Genomic DNA, 21,944 nt, shown 5'->3' with positions numbered 1-21,944 from the left:
CATAATCCTTGTTATAATTATACAGAGCATTATACAGAGCTCAATAAATTTATTGAAAAGCTCAACGATTGAAAAGCTCAACGACAAGAAGGCAGTGGTCAATTCAAGAAAAAACAAAGAATTCCTTGACAGAATCTCTATTCTGTGCATGCGTATAACTATTAATCTAGGCGCGCTAGCTAGAGGGTAGTTCGATCGTTGTACGTGGTACATGGTCTAGCTAGCTAGATACCTGGTATAGGTCTTTCTGGCTCATAGAATTACGAATTACCGGTTAATTAAAAGTTTAGGGAGAAGTTTGTGTATCCTATACCATGTCTTTCGTCTTTAGGCAGGGGGGCTAATGTTTGTCAGTTTGTGTGTAGCTAAGTTGTCAAGACTTTCGGCAATTACCTGTCAAGATGTTTCGTCTTTAGGCAGGGGGGCTAGTGTAGCTGTGTGTCATATGGTCCTAAGTTGTCAAGATGTTTCGGCAATTACCTGTCAATATGTTTTGTCTTTAGGCAGGTGGTCGTCTTTCGGCCCATGTTTCGTCGTTTGTGTGTAGCTGTGTGTCATATTGGTCCAAAGTTGTCAAGACGTTTCGTCTTTCGGCAATTACCTGTCAAGATGTTTCGTCTTTAGGCAGGCGGGCTAATGTTTGTCAGTTTGTGGTCCGAAGTTGTCAAGATTGATTATTGTTTAGGTGGGGTGGGTGGGCTAGTATTTGGGATTTATGGAGTATCAAATCGATGTTCCATCATCCATGTGCTTCATTTGATCAGGGATGCAAAATTTGAAACGACCATTGATCTTTTATTTGATTTTCCATCATACTTCTGCAATTTTGGTCATGCAAGTTTGAAGTGACCATTGATCTTAGTCAGCCATGCAAAGTTTGAAGTGACCATTGATCTGGCAAAATTGATACACATGTAAGTACAGCTGAAAGTCAAGTACAGATACCGGGAGGTTGATCACGTGGTAATATCACGTGTTCTGTGTTCTCTCTACTTCTGTGTTCTCTCTACCTCGTGGTTCCCTAGCCCTAGAGCTAGCTAGCTGGCAGAGATCAAGTCAAGCAGGCTATCGAGCTTTTAACCTCAATTGAGAATAAAAGTGAGCAGCCACCGGGCCCGGCCCCTGCCCCTCGTCCAGCAGGTTAACTTTGGTGCAATTTTCTTTTGCTAAATATTAATACATAATTATGTACATACATAGGTACGTAATTAACTAAAGACTTGTGTACATGCGCATCTACATATAATTATATTATGGCTTCTATCATCACCAGAAGCCAATGCAAGTGGTGCGTGTAGCCGAGCCTTGGAAGCAATTCGCTCTGTTTGGGAGAGGTGGCAATGAGCCTAGTACTTCTCATGGGCAAGACACCTTCAACTAAATTAAAGGGAAAAGTTGGTCTGTCAAATTAGTGTGTCTCAGTGAGAGAAATGCCAACCGTGTAGCGCGTATGACAGAAACTTACTAGTTGGGTGAGAAGAAGGCAGTTCTTCCAAATCTTGATTGCTCCCCTTACATCTCTGTTTCCCAAGCTCGATGGATGTGGGGGCTATGATCTTCTCCGTTGCGTGCCTAACACCAAATCACTTGAAGTAATTTCTTCCACAATTGGACAATCCCCAAAGCTACTCAAGAGTGTTATCGGCAATGTTCATTCGACCAATTCAGAAGAATCTTGACGTTAAACCCTCCAAAAAAGCTAGCCAAGTAGGTGTTACACAATACTTGATTTGTATGCTAACAACGCAATCTTTTCACTAAGCTGAAGGAGAAATGTATTCACTGTGATGCTTCAATCCATATATCCGACTTACGTGAGCATGTTAGAGTATGCAGATGGAAGAAGTCAAGGTTGGTACACTTGTGTACAGTGTGATGTGCATTATTTGTTGTTTTGTTTTACAGTTTGGAGAAGGGACTTTTTTCTAGCGACTCCGAGAATGATTTTGTGGACTGATTTTGTGGACTCCCCTCCCCCTTATGAATAATTATGTCTGTACCAATTTCTGTAAGTTCAAATTCTGACCTGGAGGATGTAACGGCGACTGATAAAGAAATGTTGAAGCATGCACTGAACATATCCAATCAAGTGTAAGCTTTGCAATTGGATGGCATGCAGTCTTTTTTATGTCACTATCTGTGTAGACCACAGAAACCAGAAAGCAGCGAGGAATTAATTACACCTCAGTAGGTCTATCAAGGATGAAGAGGTTATCTTGACAGTGAGAAGGAATAACGTGTTGCAAGATGCCTTGGAGTGCCCAAGAGAATTTCAAAATCACTTGTTGTAAGTTTCACATTGTGGCAACTACCTCTTGATGTTGAGTGTGTAGTGTCTGTATAAAAATTGTTACGTGCTTTAACGTACACCCGTTTTCAAGGTGGACTTTCTGGGTGAAGCTGGGCAAGATGGTGGTGGGTTAAGAAGGGAGTTTTGAGTTTTGGTCTGTTCTTGAAGAACTCACTGTTCGTTAACACCAAGACAAGACATGACATTACAGCTCTCCAGGTATGCTGGGTACAATTTTTATATCATCTTGTTCCTTCTGGTCATGTTAGGAGAAGAAGTTTGTACGCTTAGTAGCAATGGGATTACTGCAAGAGGGAAATGGAATTCCATTTCTTGCCCCCCCAGTGTTTCAATATCTGTGTGGCACGAGTGCAGAGATTAGTATTGAAGACTCCCCCCACACTGGAGGTCAAATCGTTAGTACAATTGGTAAGTGTACTGTACATGACTGTACATGTACCTTCCGCTATAATTATGCACTTTTGTTTTGTGGCAAGCATCCATGCTTTATTTTATCAATCCTGCTAATTATTGCTAATTATGACCTTTTATCTTTGAATGATCTTTTATAACTCCTTTAGCTTTGGCCACGTGGGTAGGCGTGTCCAATAATAAAAAGATGAAACATTCGGGTTATAATAACATGTAATGTGTGGTCTCAAGGAGGGGCCATACATCCCCCCTAACTTTTTATTAGCCGTCTGTATGATATGTATTATTGTATTGAAGGAGCTGAAGATGATACTGCTCTTTGTCTCGTTTGTCAGACAGGATGTGAAACCATAATTGACAGTGGGTACACTAGGTCACTTGCATCTATACGAATAAGTGACAAGGCTAATCTCATTCGAAATATCCTTTTGCACGCAGAGTGAAAGCTGTGCTACCCCAGCTGAAGGAGGGACTGAGCATCCTTGCTCATCCTTGCTTTTGGGGAGGCCATGTGCAACTATCCGAACCTCATGGAGCGTTTATTTGTCACAGGAGTGCGACCACTTCTGTTGGTTAGGGCATACGTGTTTAACTTTCCTAATACATTTCTATAGACATAATGAAGTCATTGATAGGGCCCATCCATTTCTCAGCTTGTGAAGGAGATCATTGTGTAATTATGAATTAATATTATTATAGTATCACTTATTGCAGATGGAGTTGAAGATAGTGTGGGCCTGGGTCAGGTACTGGGTTTCTTCACTGGGAGTGAGTACCCTCCACTACTCGGATTTGATAATAAGATATCTATTCATTTCAATAATGCCGACTCGAAGTTTCCAACAGCATCTACTTGTGCTCTCCAATTGACTCTCCCTACCAAATTCTATAACAACAAACACGAATTTCGAAACAACATGGTTTATGGCATAAGATGCCATGGAGGGTTTGGAATGTGCTAACTCTCTATAACATGAACTGTATGAACTATGTTTATCATCATTATTTTATCACTTGTTTTTTTTCCTGCTCCTTGCTAGCGAATCAGTACATTTATTCGTCATTCATTCTCATAAATCATGATCATGTGTTCCATTGACTTACAATGAAAATTATTTACAATGAAAAACTTATTGTTGACATGCATAAACAAAGGTCCTGGTCAAAACATACAAGGAGACACCTAGGTCATCACACTGGGTGGGACAGCTCTGTTTCCTGCCTTCGCTTAGACCATCTGGTACACGAACTTGCTCTATGTTGTCCTCTTCCAAACTCACAGGACCATCCCAATCAATTCCAAATGCATCCTGCAGATTAGCCATGCCATTAACATTAATTATAGATTTCTCCGGAAGCAGATTTATGATTAAACAATCCACCTCTGGCCTTAGAGGTCGGACATTACTTAGGTTTCACTAATTATTGACCTTTTAATTAATTACCAAATTGCTTTACCGTTTTTGCGGACATAGATGTAGTAGGTGTCTGTGATGGTTACTGGACCTAACCCCTATATGGACCTAACCCCTATATGAGCGTATAATAACCACATCCAGTCGTGTTCTACTGCTGAGTCAGCAAAAACGTAAGCAATAATTAATGAACCCTGAGTGATGTCCGACCTCCTCTGGGTTAACTCGAGTATCATCAATCACAAGATTTCTCTCCAGCATCTCTTATTTATTAATAATAATAATGAAATAATAATAATGATGTCATAACAAATGACCTTATGCCTATACGCATTACACCTCTACACACATAGTTACATACATACACTTACATACATACACTGTACTCATATGCACATTCTTAAGCGCACACATTCTTAAGCGCGCTTAAGAAAGCGCACACATACTTTTTCACCTAACACAAGTCAATAAGCACATCAGTACTATATTCCACACACACACACACACACACACACACACACGCACTTAACCATGTAAAGCAGCTGGATCACCTGTTAACAATTGATATGGAGTCCACAATTGATATGGTGTTTGATTTCTCTCAGTTCTCAACCGGTGATGATTTGGAATTCCTGCAAATGGTGGTTAATTCGAGGAAGGTACACATAGTGCAGAGAAGTGCAGAGAATACAAATCCAGAGTGTTGTCACTATCCAACATGCCATCCTCTTCTAGCATCCCATGTACAGATCTCTCCATAAACGTTCAATCCGTTGATTGTGCACGCTCCTGCCTGTGATGAAGCTCCTTCTACCAGGTCCTCTTCTTGGGTGATAAAGCATGAGAAACCATGAATTGAGAAACCAGGACATTTTCACCCCCTTTGTCGCTACGTACTCTAGACGGTAGACCATATTCTCGCACAGCATTCATAAAGCAGTCCAGCACTGTGTCCGATTGATTGTTACTTGAAGCACGAAGGTATACAAGTAACCGAGAGTACCCGTCAATACCCCCATGTATAACTATGTGCCATTTGATGAGTCGGTGTCGGTGATAACCATCAATATGCTACAAGCTATTGGGCATGCACACATTATACTTGCAGCACCTGTCGGAAGCAACACCTCTGGGGTCAACCCTGGACATACTTCAACCCTGGACATACTTTCTCGAACTCTAGCACGTTGTGCATTTATGCCAATACTTCGTAGATAGCCACTAAATGTTCGTTCCCCAGAATTTGGATGATCATCTATGAAATGCTTTGGCAATGGCATCCAGTTCAGTATCGGACATAGTGGAAAAAGCAGTTTCATCATTCATTCCATACTGCACTACTCTTCTTCTTATTGTACGAGTGCTTACCCCAAGCATTCTTGCAATAGATGTTGACGAAAAATGGGCTTGGGCCTTCCCCTGACATGAGAACGAATGTCATTATCAACAAGGTCCCTTAACTCAACAACTACTTCTTGCAAAGTTCTAAGTAGTAACTCACCACAGGTGGGAGGTAACAGGTGGGAGGTAACAAATCTTCAAGACTTACAATCACTCTTAACATTGTCTCGGCATCTTCCAACGCTTTCTCACAGTCATTTTGGACACAAACCCGAATTTCTTCAATGACATCTTCAGCCTCGTTCAAAATTCTGATCACATCCACAGTGCTAGTGGACATCATTTCTATAAAGTCAAGGGATATCCAATCAATACAAGATCTGTATCTTTACACATGTGCAATGATACAGTTTAATACACAACATACTTTAATACACAACACACTGCCTATATACCATAATTATACACTCATCTTTTAATTTAGTTTTTATCCTACAGTACCCGATGTAGGCCAGGCTACACACACACATAAAAATTATACACATCTACACTCACCATTTTGGTCCAGGGTATTAGGGCTGTACTATATATCTATGGACGTACGGCTGTACACAAACTTGGATGTATTATGATGGTAAGTACAAAGTACATGTACACTAGATGGGCGTGGTCTGTTTTTGCAATTTTTTTGCTTGAAGATCACGTTGGTCACTTCTATAATCGAATCAACAATTGCTGCTAGAAGACCGGAAGGTCAAGCTCAATGACAATGATCGCTTCAAATTTTGCATTCCTGATCGATGATCAATTCAAAAAGCACATGGATGATGGAACATCGATTTGAAGATGCAATGCTTAGAATTATGTCCCATTCGGCGCTCCATATTAAGGCACGTCCAGAATCACGTCACATACATCGAAAAGTATTCAATATTAAACATAGTAATTGCACATATTGTTTTGTCATAATAATTTAAATGTGTAATGAGATCTCCTCCTAACTTTCTTGTTTAGCTGCACTCTGTCTTGCGCGCAGCAGGAAACAAGTTCTCTACTAGTCTTAGTTAAGGCCTACCCTACAACAAATTCGATCAACTAGCTACAGTCAACTCAGTGACAGTGTCATGTGACCGAAGCTCCACCCCCACTAGCACGTGATAAACATTCTAATGCGATGACGCTGTGTATGAATCTCATTATAACAAAATTCCTTGTCATTTTAATTTGGACTGCCCTATCTTTCAGCGTGTAAATTATACTATTGCGAGGTCAGAGATCAACTGTAAATAGTGAAGAATGTTACTCTTCACAGAGTAACTTGGCTAGGTGAGAAATGGTTGCCTTTTTCTGTCATTGTATTTCTCTACAGATATGTAAATGCTGTTCTCTTTTGCCCATTCATTGGATGATGGGTGTGCAAAATAAACTACAAGTAACTGTACTTAGTCCGTGCAACTCACTTATCTTATATTTCAAGGTCTATACCTATTGTAGTAGTCATAACCAGCACGCTTACACGTTACATGTTCCAATAGCTCTAAAACAGCCTTGGGAAGATATATAAATAATTGGAAAGTCTCTTTTTACTGGTGTGGTCCAAGTACTACTACACGTGGCTCATGGACTAGGCGTAGGCGTGTCGAGGAAACACAGTTACCCGGCAAAAATCTGCTTAATAGCCTCGTTCATAGGGAGTAATTTTCGAGGCTCCACTGCAGATTCAATGTAAAATCATCACGTGCACCACTCCGTATCCCTCTAACTCTTCAATCTATGATTCAATCAACTCAAAAACAACTCAAAAACCTGAATGGAAAACACACTTTATTAATTTGCACACATACATTGTTAATCCAGCCACACTTAGACAGTGGAGCTTGGCAAGAATAGCGAGGTAACCACATTTCAGAAAATAGCCGCGGCTATAACGACCCTACCTCGAATCTAATGACTGCATGATTTTGCGGTGCAAAGATAATGCTCTTGTCTGCCAAAGTACTGCCAAAGTACACCCAAAACGTCACATCCGGCCGTATATATCACATAATCTATAGTTAGGGGCAGCCAGAACTGGCAGGTATGCATTTCAGGGCAAGTGTGGTAGTATAAACAACTATAGCTAGCAATCCGTGCCAAACCAAATGGCGGGTATATATTGAGGTGGCCGGTACTTCAGAGAGCCAGAATAGCGAGTCGATGACACATTTATACCCACCTCATGATAGTGTTCTCCTCCGTGGATCATTCAGATCACCACAGTCTTGTGTAGTCAGAGAGGGAGTAGTCAGAGAGGGAGCCGATTTTAGAGGCTCTGTTCAGTTGAGAAAGCTACTGTAAAAGGTTTCTTAGAAGTTGAGATTAATAACCAGCCAAATAGCACATTCACCAATGCTAGTATATACATCAGTGTTGTGATGATTGAGGGGAAAAATGAACTGCACTGCACTTGTGAAGAGTTGAGAGTAAGGCTTCCACTGTCTGTTTGTACATCAACGGTTATGATTTAAAGTTGAGCCGCTTACACCTTTTGCATCATTCACAACACTCACAACACCATGACATCAGGAAAGAGAGTTAACAGTCTCTGATATAGAGGGACATCCAGCCACCATGTATAACTGCAGTAACACTCGTGCCCCAAGGAGGTCCAGGAGGTCCACATACCTTTTCCATCCACATACCTTTTCCACTTTGCGCATACGCGGTTCCTTGCACATCCTACATTACGTGACGTGCTTTACAGCATGACGTGAGGGCTCATGCTGTAAAGCACATCAACGTCATATTGTGTTACAAACTGCTTGCCAGCCATACAGCCTCCTTGGCCTAGCACTCAGGTGACAGGAAACGACACCGGAAATAGGCAGAGGTTATACCAGAAGTGGGCGTGTCCCAATTTTTCACGCTGCGCACGGCTTAACACTCGCCCTTCGGGCTCGTTATCCTTTTACCAATTGCTTTTTTTAGGAACCACCCTTTTCTAATGTCTAGATCCGCCTCTGATACCCTCAACACACATCGCTCTAACTCACATTGTAATTGTCACTTCAACTATAGCTAGCCACTACATGACGTGTTATCCTCTAAGGCAATTCGTCCACATACTGTGTGCCAATCTCCATCTTAACTTCAATGATACATGCAACTTGCCTTGAAGAGTATGTCCTTTGTATGTCCTCTTTCAATGTCGTATCTCCACACGATTGTATGGAAATTGTAGACAAGGTGAAGGTGTGCCGTAGTCTTTGAGTTTCCAAAACAACATCATGTCGCTTGTGTGGGACTTCGAATCAGCACCCCTCGTCCCATTGAGCACACCCTCGTCAAGAAAAGGGGCGGGTAAAAACAAAAATTGGCGTGGTAGCCCCTGCTTGAAACAATTCACTGTTACTCACATAACAAAGATGAGAATGGCCTGCAATGAACTTTCACACGACGAACTTGACATGGCTCTTTTGGGACAAATTTCAGCGATGGTGTGGTGGTTGAATCTCGACACGTAGCGGCAGAGAGGAAGAACAGCTACAGCCACCAGGGGAAACCCGTGTGTACTCGGTTTTTCAGATTTACCCATTTTGTAGGTACGTTTAGTACCTGTAAATTAAAATACACATACATAACACACGCACTAAAAATACTTGTGTGTATTTGCGTATGTATTTCTTGATAGGTATTGTGCATTTATTTTTAGCTGCGAGTACACATCCAAATCCACACGCAAACACGAACAGCGTATTTTTGTGTATGAATGTGTACTCCCGCTAAAAATAATACAGGTACGCTTACATGAGTACACATAAAGAAATCTGTACGCACTCATTACTAACTGATGCATGACACAATTTAGGGAAATACCGGCTCAGTACTCTCAATGCGAGTTACGAGGAAAATGGACTGCAGCTAACACTTTGTCATACGAGTGCCAAAACACCTTTCCAGAATGCTCTTGTCCTACCCGGTAGAGTCCCTGGGTTCCGAAAGACTGACATCAGGTTGCTACCCTCAAGCACCTCAAAGAGGTCAGTATGGAAACTGTACAAGGGGCAGATGGAGGCGGTGAGGCTACATTTTGCAAACTGTGGAGACAGCTACTTCCCTACCTGGTTGTGACGAAGCCTATGACTGATCTGTGCTGGACCTGCCAGCAGAACAGCACAGCACTCTCTCGTGCAGTCAACACGCCACTTGCCGAGAACCTGACAGCCTACATGGAGCATCTGGACAAAGTTCAGAAGGAGAGATCATACTACAAGACTGTATGCGACCAGTGCAGAGTGACTATCCGCTCACACTTTGAGCAAGACGGAGAATTCACCCCACCGCCGCTGTCTTCAAACACTCCTCCGAACTCTTTGGATATCGAGAGTCATTACTCTTTCGATTACGCTCAACAGGTAGGGATCTGTAATAATAGACATAAACATAATAATACGTGCATAATAATGTATAGTGTGTATCACTAGTTGCTAAAAATGACTGTTTTTTATGGTTTCACAGGTACACTATCCCAGCAATCCCCTGCAACCAGGCCCCATTTACTTTTTAGTACCTCGGAAGTGCTCTTTGTTTGGTGTTTGGGGTGTGCTGTGAGGCAATTCCCCGCCAAGTCAATTTCCTCTGTGATGAGGCGGGAAACTGTGGCAAGGGGGCAAACGTTGTGGTTAGCCAGCTTCACTACTACTTTGAGCATCATGGCCTAGGTGAGATTCAACACACACTATCCAATAATTTTTATGTGAAAGGGACACAAACCAAAATAAATTATCCTATTTACAGGCGAGAAGACAGTGTATTTGCATGCCGATAAAAACAACACAATGGTTCAGTACCTGCTATGGCGCTCGATGACCAACCACCACTCTCACATCACTCTCTCATTTCTGGTAGTTGGACACACCAAATTTTCTCCGGACTGGTGCTTTGGGCTCGTCAAGAGACTGTACCGAAGGACAGTAATCGGAAGCCTTCAGGCCATCGTCAGATTATAGGTAGCTACACAAGATAAAGAAATTGTGGTATGTAAACCTTAGGAGAACCATGTATACCCTACACAGCGCACAAAACAGTGGTTACAAATGAAGGTGATGTCCACACTGAACAAGTTCAGATATTTGGGAGAAAACTATCTCTGCTTGAAATTCGAAAGAAACTGCTCAAAAAACATACGACCGACAGAGAAATTGATCAGCTTGACGAAACAACTCTAGCACACTGCCCTTTTTCACATACAACACCACTCTGTGTGAGTTAAAGAAAAAGGTAGCTGCCTTACAAAGAACACGCAGCCTAGTATTATGGCATGATCACTCAACAGTCCTGAGACAGGGATACATTTCTGTTAAAGTAATTTATAATAGTGCCATTTTTCTGACAGAGAAAGAGTTGCTGTCAACCTACAAGAGGAAATTGAACAGCCAATGATAGCCCCAAGCACTTCCTCATTAGCAGACCAGCTTGCATTAATTCCCGACAGAGTTGAATGCTTAAAGGAACTACTTTACGACGAAAAAGGTATCCCAGTCACAGACAAAATCAGATTCTTTATAGGAGATAAGCCTGCTCAGCAGTTTGAGCGTGGTACTCAGGTTGGTGGGGCCTATAAATGTGGGGGGTGTGGATGCATAGACACTCTCATGCAAGACTTGTCTTACTTGTCTTACGCTTTACTCTGCCCTCCAAGAAGTCTTGAGCAACTACAAAAACTTATCCTTGAGGGAAAGTTTGGTGGACAAGCAGGGCTACTCAAACCACTGGAACAAATTGTTAGTGGCTGATTTACAACAAGAGCTTCAAGCTAGACACGTAGACATAACGTCAATGAAAAAACCAGACATGCAAGCTAAACTGGCATGCAAGCTAAACTGGTAAATTTGCTTAAGGGTGCACAAAGGGTACCATCTTTACTAGTCCTTAACCCAAAGCAATCACTACAAGAGCTGAACCTACAACAATACGAAGTACTGGATTGTGAGCCTCTCCATGACCTCAAAGGTCATGGGCAAAACCTTCTAAATGAACTACCACACATACTACCAACTCACTCAATCAACATTGAAAGACGGATCAAGTGGAGTGCGTATGCGTGTAGCACTCATCAAAGTTTACTTGAAGTTGGTGAAACTTCTTGATGTGTCGGAAAAAATCAAGCAGCTGCTCTGTACAATTGTAAAAATATCACAGATTCTGTACTTAACAGACTCTTTACGAACACCTAAGACAGTTCTACAACTGTATAACACAAGCTGGCTACACCATGAGCTTTGTCGTGAGTTGATACCAAAGCCTAAAGACAGACTATATGGAGCATACTTCCATGATCTAGTTGTTCATGCTCCGCCACAATATCAGATAGTGTGCTTACGTTCAACGAACGCTGAGAGCACGGAGCGGGAATTCAGCCAACGTTCTAGCCACTGTATTGCTTAGAAATAGCACCATCACAAGCCTTAAGAAGCAAACCACTATGGTTACTGAGGTAGCTAACAAGGTGCCCGCATACAATGGAACAACCATCTCAGAAGCGTTCCTTAAAGGTCGTGTGCAGGCACACTTGCAACGAATATGCCCCTACTGGCTACATGGGATATTGAAGACCTGCTGCACATTGAACATTGATAGCATTGACAGTGAAACAGACTACGACAGTGATCCTGATGAGGACGTTTTCACCAATGAGAAGGCTCAGGAGTGCTTCGACGACTTCATGGTTGCCCTTTCGTTCAATACTAGACAGATGCTGGCTATTGCGTTAATGGAAAACTATAAAAAAAGACAAGGGATGAATGTCAAGGAGGCAGCTCAAGAAGCTGCCTCTTTTGTTGGATTTCACCAGACGACAATCCAAAAGTACAGGAATGATTTTTTCCAGAACAAGGGGACATTTAAGGAGCGAAAGCAGGGCAAGTACGAAAGAGCTACGGTGTATCACGATGAAAACATCAACAGTCAAGCAAGGAAGTGGGTGAGGGAGAATGCTTTCAACAAAGGAAAGCCCAACATGACTGCTCAGAGTTTCTGTACATACGTTAATGACTTTCTCCTGCCATTTAGTTTTCTTCCTCCCAAATTCCCCCGACAAATCTCACTCAGAACAGCTATACGTTGGTTACACTACCTTGGATTCAAGCCACGCAACCATAAGAAAGGCGTATATATAGATGGCCATGAGAGGAAAGATGTTGTGGACCATCGTGAAAAGTACTTGAAGCAAATGGAAGATCTCCGCAAGACTCACAAGCCCCCACCACTGTGTCTTGGCGAACCACCAAGAATTCGTGTCGAACAAGACGATGACAAGAAGCGACTCGTTTTGTTGTACCACGACGAGTCCATATACAACTGCAATGAAGGTCAAACTTGGATGTGAGGGGAAGAAGATAAGCCAGCAATATTGCCTAAAACAAAGGGCAGTGGAGTTATGATAGCCGACTTCATTGACGAATACGACGGTTACTTGCATCTCTCAGACGAGGCGTACAAAAAGGTCGATCCAAGTATTGCAAAGAACGCTCGTGTTTTTCTGGAGTATGGAGCACAACGTGAGATGGGTATTTTACTGGCGACAGGTTTCTTGAGGAGATGAAGAATGCATGTGACATTGCTGAAGTGAAATATCCACCCTCAACGCATACAGTTGTCTTCATTCTCGACCAAAGCAGCTGTCACAAGAAGTTTGCGGAGCATGCACTGATCGCAAAAAATATTCTCGTCAAAGATGGAGGTCCCAGGAGAGTGAGAGATACCACGTGGGCTAGAGCTCCCCAGCTCAGCTCATGGTTAATCCTGATGGAACAGCAAAGGGTTTAAAGACCATCCTCACAGAAAGAGGAATCAATCCAACGACACTAAAGGCCGACGATATGCGAATAATTTTGTCCTTTCACGACGATTTTCGATTGGAAAAAACTCAGGTTGAACATTATGTAGAAGAAAGGAGTTTCAATTGTCTCTTTCTCCCCAAGTTACACTGTGAGCTAAACCCCATTGAGAGGGTGTGGGGCCAATCAAAGGTGTACTGTAGAGCCTACACTAACTTCACGCTTCAAAGACTGAAAGAGATTATCCCTCCTGCCTTAGAATCGGTGCCCGTCGATTTGATGCGGAAATTCTTTCGAAAAGTGAGGGAATATGAACAAGGTTATCTGGAAGGTTTTCAGCCTGGCAAAGAAATGGATAATGCACTCAAGAAATACAAATCTCATAGAAGAGTGTTTGAGAATATCGACTAAAATACCCTCTAAAACAATATTTTTGTGTACCTATACTTTTAGTTTTTATGGCTGTTCTTTCTGTACATTTTAAACAGTAGACTTTTCTGTCTATGATCATGTATTTTGTTTTGATGTTCTCTAAAGTGTACCTGTAAAAACTTCCACTGAAATCTGGTAGTGCATAATCACATTGTACCGTGGGAAAATTAGTAGGAAATAGATCAAAAGAAACTGTCTGGCCACATCATTTGCACCATGTAGTACTACACATGCCCAAATTTGGAAGCCTGAGGAATGAACAGGAAGTCAGTAAATTCCTTTTGTTGAGTTTTTCCTTCTTCATGGTACTAATTGATTATCATAGTTGCGGTCAATGGAATGCAAAAACTGGAAGTGCCACCTTAATGTCCCCTCTGTCCCCAACCTATGTGAGAAGTATAAAAGCTTTTGGATGATGCTGCAGGCAGTTATACATTAATATTGCTGAGTACCATTTGGTTGCAGTTATGCTGTCAAGCACTATATACCGTGTTATACTTCGAAGGCAGCTAAACAAATTGGGACATTACTTAGTGAAAATGATCATTTAGCGGCTTTTGATAGTATGCGACAGCAGCTAAAACACAAGGCAGATAAAAGGCAGAAAATAACCTCACGCAGAAAATAACCTCACATGAGCGAGAACAATATAATAAACTCTTAGCAAATCTGCACACTCAGAAAATCTGCACACTCAGATTATTTAAGCTGACGTCAAGACGCATTACATTGAATACGGGACCATTCCAACATCATACCATGAAAAATCTACACACGAAAACTATTGACTCTATGGCACAAGTTTGAAATCTGATTTTGCAGTACAGTAGGTAATTTATATTGCCATTTGTTTTTAATTTGCTGTATCCACTCACAGTATTAAGATCTTATCTACACAGATGATTTGTGAAACTACTCAATCAAAACCCAAGGTCAAACATGTTACATAGTCAAACATGTTACATAACTTTTACATATTGGGGTTCACCCTGGCCTTGCTTTTAACTGTACTCTATAACTGTTTCCGTTCTAATGGTCTAACACCCTTACTATTTTGTTTTATAAAAGCTGATTTCGTACGCAACGGAGTTTGGAGTTTGGAGTTCAAATTATACTAAGTTCCTTGAAAAGATAATAGTACAAAGTTGAACGTAAAAACCAGCTTACCTTTAAGTCTGATAATCGGTGTCGTCGGGTAGACATATACATGTACATTGCCTTCCAGTGCAGTGTGCCAGATACCTAAAAACAGAAACATAATAAGTCAAGTTTGCTTTTATTATTACATTGTAGCTATTCTTTTAAACACAGGCCCGCTATATGTACAGCTATATGCACAGGGCTTGCATGGATATCTTATCCTAGGCTGTTTATCGATCAGTAGACTATCTCCAATATCCCAGATTTGAAAACTCAACAAAAGACACGGACAGACAGATAGCTAAGCTAGCTAGCTAGCTACAGCAGCTATGTATCATTTATATGTCAGCCAGCTAGCTAATGTCAGTGTACAGTTAAGTAGAAGTAGGCCTTAGGTAAAGCTCAATTAAAATAATATGCCCTAGGATACGCTCTTGTTCTTTGATCCTTTGTTTCACTCTCTTGAGTTAGGAATTAGCCACAAACATAAGATGAAGATTTCAGGCTGTTGCGTTAGGCACTAAGTATCACCGGAGGTAATAGTGTGTGGGCGGAAACCATGGTGACCGTGACGGCGGGGTTTTGTATATGCAGAGTTAGCACTAATGCGTGGGCGGAAACCATGGTGATCGTGCGTGTAGGCAGGGTTTAGTATTAGCTGATTCAGCAATAATTGCTGGTCCCAGTCCTTAATATACCTGAGGGTGTAGGCACTCTCATGTTCGTGCAAAACAGTATACCACAAAGTATGTTATACCACAAAGTATGTTAAACCGTCTCACATCTTTGGTAGTGTTTCTCATTGTCCTTGTGATAGACTTAACCACAAGCGTTCATCAGAGATTCCAGTTTATATTGAGGTGTTTTATTGTTGAACTTAGCATCGAGCTGACTGTACCAGTCACTTTCTGTGTGAACTAAATCGTTCACTATATCCCCGGCTCTTCTTGATATAGCATCGTTACTGGGCGTTGTCTCATACGTGACATCTGTGGTGCTTTGAGCCCATGCCCAGGATAGGCTTGTTATCAAATCCCCGTTTTTTGCATATAAAACTGTACCATATCGCCTATGCACGCACTTGAAATCTAGCCATTTATATGAAAATTTAATTCTTTTGGTGAGTTGTCCATGTACATACTCACAAACATTCTAGACAAAGTCGGTAATTAATATGGCTTGATTTATGCAACGCTACATGCAGTATGCATTTGGTCAGCTTGGATCAGATTGTGTATGTTGAGTATGTTCCCATTAAAAATTCAAGTTGGCCTTTGCTTCCATCACAGTAAGATTTGCAAATTGCTAACTGTGTTCTGTAGCAAGCTAAACATATGACACGTTATCAGTAATACTCTCCTCTCCACACAGGACGTCTGGACAGTGTCTGTTAAGTTTTTGAAAGACTGGGGTTGAATCCCACAGCGGTACGTTGTACCTTTGTACACATAATGATAGTGGTCATTGCACAGTAGTCTAACACATTACTGCTAACATTTAGAAAACCTTTGAGCTCACTGACTGTGGCAAATGATGGTGACTGTCGCTGGGGCATTCAGGATACACACACTTATGTGTATAAATAACATTACTCCATTTTGGAATAATATTATAATGAGCTTCTACAAAATCTCTCTCTTTTGGACCCCATGTTTGATAATGAGAGTAGTATTTATTGTTTTTCTTACCACACAGAATGCAAGTACACGGTCGAATAGAATTCATTGAGAAGCAACAAAAGTGGTATTTTTTCAACGATATATTTCTCAACACTCAATGAGTCGACACAAAAAATAACATATTCATCAATCATATAGGATTTCATCTCATACCTTTGCAACAATTTGCGTATATGACATTCCCACGTGGTGGCTATATTTAGCGAACTGCAAAGGGAAGAGAGTTAAAAAAAGACGTCATGCCACTTTTAGTAAGAAAACTGCAAAACGAGATGGCAAGCTTCAAAAACAAGGCTAGATGAACAATTCATTGCTAGGTACTAGTATCATAAATGGGGAGAGTAGCAGTTACTGTATTCTTGAGATACACAACATAGCCTGGCTAAAGAAGCCAGTATAGCTAAGACACATATTGACTCCCCACTTGGGAAACATAATCATGACAACATACTCTATCTTTTGAGGGCTACTCTACTCTACTCTACTCTTAACTCAGCTGCTAAAGATATTGTATAATAGTTCCAGCGCTAGGCAAACACATTGACTCATGACATCACATGCACTGATAAAGATTATGACACTAGGTAATGAATAAAATTAATGCTATCAGTACAAGGCCCAGGCCTTAAGTGCATGGAGTCAGTATAATTAATTTTAATTTATTGAAGAATTTATTATTAATAGCTCATCGTCAGTCTTTGTGCAGAACCGCCAGGAGCTCTTCCGGGTACCGATGCTCTTGCCACATTTGTTGTGTTGAAGGTATCTGTCCTATTTTGTATGCTATTTGTGGCCATATTGGAGCAGGCTACAATTGTTGAGATTTAAATACCAGATGATAGAGCAAAAGAATTGCCTATACATTGATATGCTTAGTTTGCACATACCTCTTTTCATGCCTGAGTTATGCGCGTTGGAAACTCAAAGTTCTGAAATAGCGATATTGAGAAACGCCCACTTAAAGATTGCTAAATTGGGAAAAGTAAGGTAATGGTGGATGCTTAGACAAAGCGCTTCAGTGGAACGCGTTGGATTCAGAGCATCAGATTTTACAGAGAGGTAGTAGAAAGACTGTAGATAACTATAAGGTAGATAACTATAAGCTAATAAAAATGATTATGAGATTATACACTGCAGTCCATAAATCTGGCCATTGCTCAATACTAATATCTGCTCCAATATGGCCTTTTTCCCAGAGCCTGTCACATTTTATACGAAGATGCTATTTGGAAGACGGAGCGTTTTCCAGCCACTGCCGCATGCACCTTTCACTGGAGAAAAACTTGGCGATCTTATCCTCAAAGCTGTCAATCCACCTACTCAGTCATAATTATCGTCTATGATAAAAATTATATTAGCTGTACATCTGTGTGTGTGTGTGTCGTGTTTGTGTGTGGGAGGGGGTGTGCACGCCGTAATTGTGTGTGGTGTGTATGTGTGCCGTGTGTGTGTGTGGGGGGGTGTGCACGTGTGTGGGGTGTGCATGCCGTGTTTGTATTTGTGTGTGTGTGTGTTTGTGTGTGTGTGTCGTGTTTGTGTGTGGGAGGGGGTGTGCACGCCATAATTGTGTGTGTGGTGTGTATGTGTGTGTGTGGGGGGGTGTGCACGTGTGTGGGGTGTGCATGCCGTGTTTGTATTTGTGTGTGTATTGTGTGGGGGTTGTGTGTGTGTGTGCACGCCGTGCTTGTGTGTGGTGTATGCCGTGTTTATGTTTGTGTGTGTGTGGGAGAGGGTGTGCACGCCGTAATTGTGTGTGGTGTGTATGTGTGCCGTGTGTGTGTGTGGGGGGGTGTGCACGTGTGTGGGGTGTGCATGCCGTGTTTGTATTTGTGTGTGTGTGTTTGTGTGTGTGTGTGTCGTGTTTGTGTGTGGGAGGGGGTGTGCACGCCGTAATTGTGTGTGTGGTGTGTATGTGTGTGTGTGGGGGGGTGTGCACGTGTGTGGGGTGTGCATGCCGTGTTTGTATTTGTGTGTGTATTGTGTGTGTGTGCACGCCGTGCTTGTGTGTGGTGTATGCCGTGTTTATGTTTGTGTGTGTGTTGTGTGTGTGTGGGAGGGGGTGTGCACGCCGTAATTGTGTGTGTGTGTGTGCCGTGTGTGTGTGTGGGGGGGTGTGCACGTGTGTGTGGGAGGGGGTGTGCATGCCGTGTTTGTATTTGTGTGTGTTGTGTGTGTGTGTGTGGGAGGGGCCGTGTTTGTGTGTGGTGTATGTGTGTGTGCCGTGTATGTGTGTGTGCCGTGTTTATGTTTGTGTGTGTGCGTTGTGTGTGTGTGGGACGGGGTGTGCACGCCGTAATTGTGTGTGTGGTGTGTATGTGTGCCGTGTGTGTGTGTGGCACTGTGTGTGTGGGGCATGCCGTGTTTGTATTTGTGTGTGTGTTGTGTGGGTGTGTGTGTGTGAGGGGGTATGCACGCCGTGTTTGTGTGTGGTGTGTGTGGTGTATGTGTGTGTGGGATGGGGTGTGCACGTGTGTTGTGTGTGTGTGGGGGTGTGCACGTGTGTGTGTGGGAGGGGCCGTGTTTATATTTGTGTGTTGTGTGGGGGTTGTGGTTGTGTGGGGGTTGTGTGTGTGTGTGTGTGTGTGAGGGAGGGGGTGTGCACGCCGTGTTTGTGTGTGGTGTATGTGTGTGTGTGGGAGGGGGTGTGCACGCGGTGTTTATGTTTGTGTGTGTGGGGGTGTGTGTATGTCGTGTGTGTGTGTATATGGGGGTGTGTGTGTTGTGTGTGTGTGGGAGGAGGTGTGCACGCCGTGTTTGTGTGTGTGTGTACGCCGTGTGTGTGTGTTGTGTGTGTGTGTGTGTGGGAGGGGGTGTGCACAGCGTGTTCGTGTGTGTGGTGTGTGTGTGTGTGGGAGGTGTGTGTGTGAGAGGGGGTGCGCAAGCCGTGTTTATGTTTGTGTGTGTGTGAGGCTGTGTGTATTGTGTGGGTGTGTGTGTGTCGTGTGGGGGTGTGTGTGTTGTGTGTGTGTGTGTGTGTGGGAGAGGCCGTGTTTATATTGTGTGTGGGGGTGTGCACGTGTGTGTGTGTGTGGGAGGGGCCGTGTTTATATTTGTGTGTTGTGTGGGGGTTGTGTGTGTGTGTGTGTGTGTGAGGGAGGGGGTGTGCACGCCGTGTTTGTGTGTGGTGTATGTGTGTGTGTGGGAGGGGGTGTGGACGCTGTGTTTATGTTTGTGTGTGTGGGGGTGTGTGTATGTCGTGTGTGTGTGTATGTGGGGGTGTGTGTGTTGTGTGTGTGTGGGAGGAGGTGTGCACGCCGTGTTTGTGTGTGTGTACGCCGTGTGTGTGTGTTGTGTGTGTGTGTGTGTGTGGGAGGGGGTGTGGACGCTGTGTTTATGTTTGTGTGTGTGGGGGTGTGTGTGTATGTGGGGGTGTGTGTGTTGTGTGTGTGTGGGAGGAGGTGTGCACGCCGTGTTTGTGTGTGTGTGTACGCCGTATGTGTGTGTTGTGTGTGTGTGTGTGTGTGGGAGGGGGTGTGCACAGCGTGTTTGTGTGTGTGGTGTGTGTGTGTGTGGGAGGTGTGTGTGTGAGAGGGGGTGTGCAAGCCGTGTTTATGTTTGTGTGTGTGTGAGGCTGTGTGTATTGTGTGGGTGTGTGTGTGTCGTGTGGGGGTGTGTGTTGTGTGTGTGTGTGTGTGTGGGAGAGGCCGTGTTTGTGTGTGTGGTGTGTGTGTGTGTGTGTGTGTGTTGTGTGTGTGTGTGGGAGAGGCGTGTGTGTGCTGTGTGTGTGGGAGGGGGTGTGCATGGGAGGGGGTGTGCATGCCGTGTTTATATTTGTGTGTGGGGTGTGCACGCCGTGTGTGTGTGTTGTGTGTGTATGTGCACGCCGTGTTTATGTGTGTGGTGTGTGTGTGTGGGGTGTGGGAGGGGCGGTGTTTATATTTGTGTATGTGTTGTGTGTGTTGTGTGGGGTATGCATGTCGTGTGTGTGTATTGTGTGTGTGTGTGTGTGTGGGAGGGGGTGTGTGTGGTGTGTGTGTGTGTGTGGGTGGGGGGGTGTGCACGCCGTGTTTGTGTGTGTTTGTGTGTTTGTGTGTGTGTGTCGTGTTTGTGTGTGTGTGGTATGTGTGTGTGGTGTGTGTGTGTCGTGTGTGTGTGTATGTGGGGGTGTGTGTTTGTTGTGTGTGTGTGTTGTGTGTGTGAGGTGTGCACGCCGTGTTTGTGTGTGTTGTGTATGTGTGCCGTGTGTGTGTGGGAGGGGGTGTGCATGCCGTGTGTGTGTGTGTTGTGTGGGGGTGTGCACTGTGTGGGGGTGTGCACGCCGTGTTGTGTGTGTGTGTGTGGGAGGGGGTGTGCACAACGTGTTTTTGTTTGTGTGTGTGTGGAGTGTGTGTGGTGTGTGCGTTGTGTGTGGTCGTGTGTGTGTCGTGTGTGTGTGTATGTGGGTGTGTGTGTGTCGTGTGTGTGTGTTGTGTGTGTGTTGTGTGTGTGTGGGAGGGGGTGTGCATGCCGTGTTTGTATTTCTGTGTGTGTTGTGTGGGGGTGTTCACGCCATGTGTGTGTGTGTGTGTGTGTGTGGAGGGGGTGTGCACGTCGTGTGTGTGTTGTGCGTGTGTGTTGTGTGGGAGGGGGTGTGCACGCCGTGTTTGTGTTTGTGTGTGTGAGTGTATGGGGGTGTGTGTGGGGGTGTGTGTGTTGTTGTGTGGGGTGTGCACGCCGTGTTTGTGTGTGTGTGTGTGTGGTGTGTGTGTGTGCCGTGTGTGTGTGTCCGTGTGTGTGGGAGCATGCGTGTGTTGTGTGAACGCTGGGTGTGTGTGTTGTGCGTGTGTGTGTGTGTGTGTTGTGTGTGTGTGTGGGGGGGGATGTGCACGCCGTGTGTGTGTGTGTGTGGTGTGTGTGTGTGCCGTGTGTGTGTCCGTGTGTGTGGGAGCATGCGTGTGTTGTGTGCACACTGGGTGTGTGTGTTGTGCGTGTGTGTGTGTGTTGTGTGTATGTGTGTGTGGGGGATGTGCACGCCGTGTTTGTGTGTGTGTGTGTGTGTGTGGTGTGTGTGTGTGCCGTGTGTGTGTATGGGGGTCCGTGTGTGTGGGAGCATTCGCGTGTTGGTTGGGGTGTGCACGCTGGGTGTGTGTGTGTGGGAGGGGGTTTGCACGCCGTGTTTGTGTTTGTGGTGTGTGTTTGGGGGTGTGTGTTGTGTGTGTGTGTGTGTGGGGTGTGAGTGTGTTGTGTGTGTGTGGGAGGGGGTGTGCACGCCATGTTTGTGTGTGTGTGTGGTGTGTGTGTGTGTGTGTGTGTGGTATGTGGGTGCCGTGTGTGTGTGGGGGGGTGTTTGTGTGTGGTATGTGTGTGGGTGGGGGGGTGTGCACGCTGTTTGTGTGTGGTATGCGTGTGTGGTGTGTGTGTGTGTTTGGGGGTGTGCACGCCGTGTGTGAGGGAGGGGGTGTGTGTGTGGGGTGTGTGT

General features: G+C 43.8%; 1 protein-coding gene, 2 long non-coding RNA genes and 1 pseudogene across 4 annotated transcripts; 3 read left to right on the top strand and 1 right to left on the bottom strand.

The window, feature by feature from the left end:
- Nucleotides 1-998: 998 nt before the first annotated feature.
- LOC135348104 (uncharacterized) lies at nt 999-3,851 on the top strand. The gene is made up of 9 exons (XR_010398662.1): nt 999-1,140; nt 1,274-1,707; nt 1,763-1,851; nt 1,906-2,091; nt 2,146-2,287; nt 2,382-2,509; nt 2,560-2,719; nt 3,161-3,294; nt 3,437-3,851. It is a non-coding gene; the product is annotated as an uncharacterized LOC135348104 (long non-coding RNA).
- A 4,856-nt stretch (nt 3,852-8,707) lies between these two features.
- Nucleotides 8,708-17,722, bottom strand: LOC135348102 (uncharacterized). 2 transcript variants are annotated; one of them, XR_010398659.1, is made up of 7 exons: nt 15,650-17,722; nt 14,895-14,969; nt 10,308-10,470; nt 10,028-10,113; nt 9,579-9,880; nt 9,410-9,510; nt 8,708-9,072 (listed from the first exon to the last, which is right to left on the bottom strand). It is a non-coding gene; the product is annotated as an uncharacterized LOC135348102 (long non-coding RNA). The 2 variants fall into 2 exon arrangements; XR_010398660.1 differs by having other exon boundaries at nt 16,700-17,722.
- LOC135348101 (uncharacterized) lies at nt 9,601-10,470 on the top strand (annotated as a pseudogene).
- LOC135348227 (uncharacterized) lies at nt 11,227-13,909 on the top strand. The gene has a single exon (XM_064546433.1). It carries the CDS (start codon nt 11,942-11,944, stop codon nt 12,842-12,844), a length of 903 nt encoding a protein of 300 aa, XP_064402503.1. The 5' UTR covers nt 11,227-11,941; the 3' UTR covers nt 12,845-13,909.
- Nucleotides 17,723-21,944: the final 4,222 nt, after the last annotated feature.

The sequence above is a fragment of the Halichondria panicea genome, chromosome 14, assembly GCF_963675165.1.
Source record: "Halichondria panicea chromosome 14, odHalPani1.1, whole genome shotgun sequence".
Classification (NCBI taxonomy): domain Eukaryota; kingdom Metazoa; phylum Porifera; class Demospongiae; order Suberitida; family Halichondriidae; genus Halichondria; species Halichondria panicea.
Note: the sequence above shows the minus strand (reverse complement) of the source record. Positions and strands in the feature narration are given on the sequence as shown.

Excerpts from the sequence above, each read along its gene's own strand:
- LOC135348227 (XM_064546433.1), top strand. The coding sequence starts at position 11,942 with ATGGTTACTGAGGTAGCTAACAAGGTGCCCGCATACAATGGAACAACC.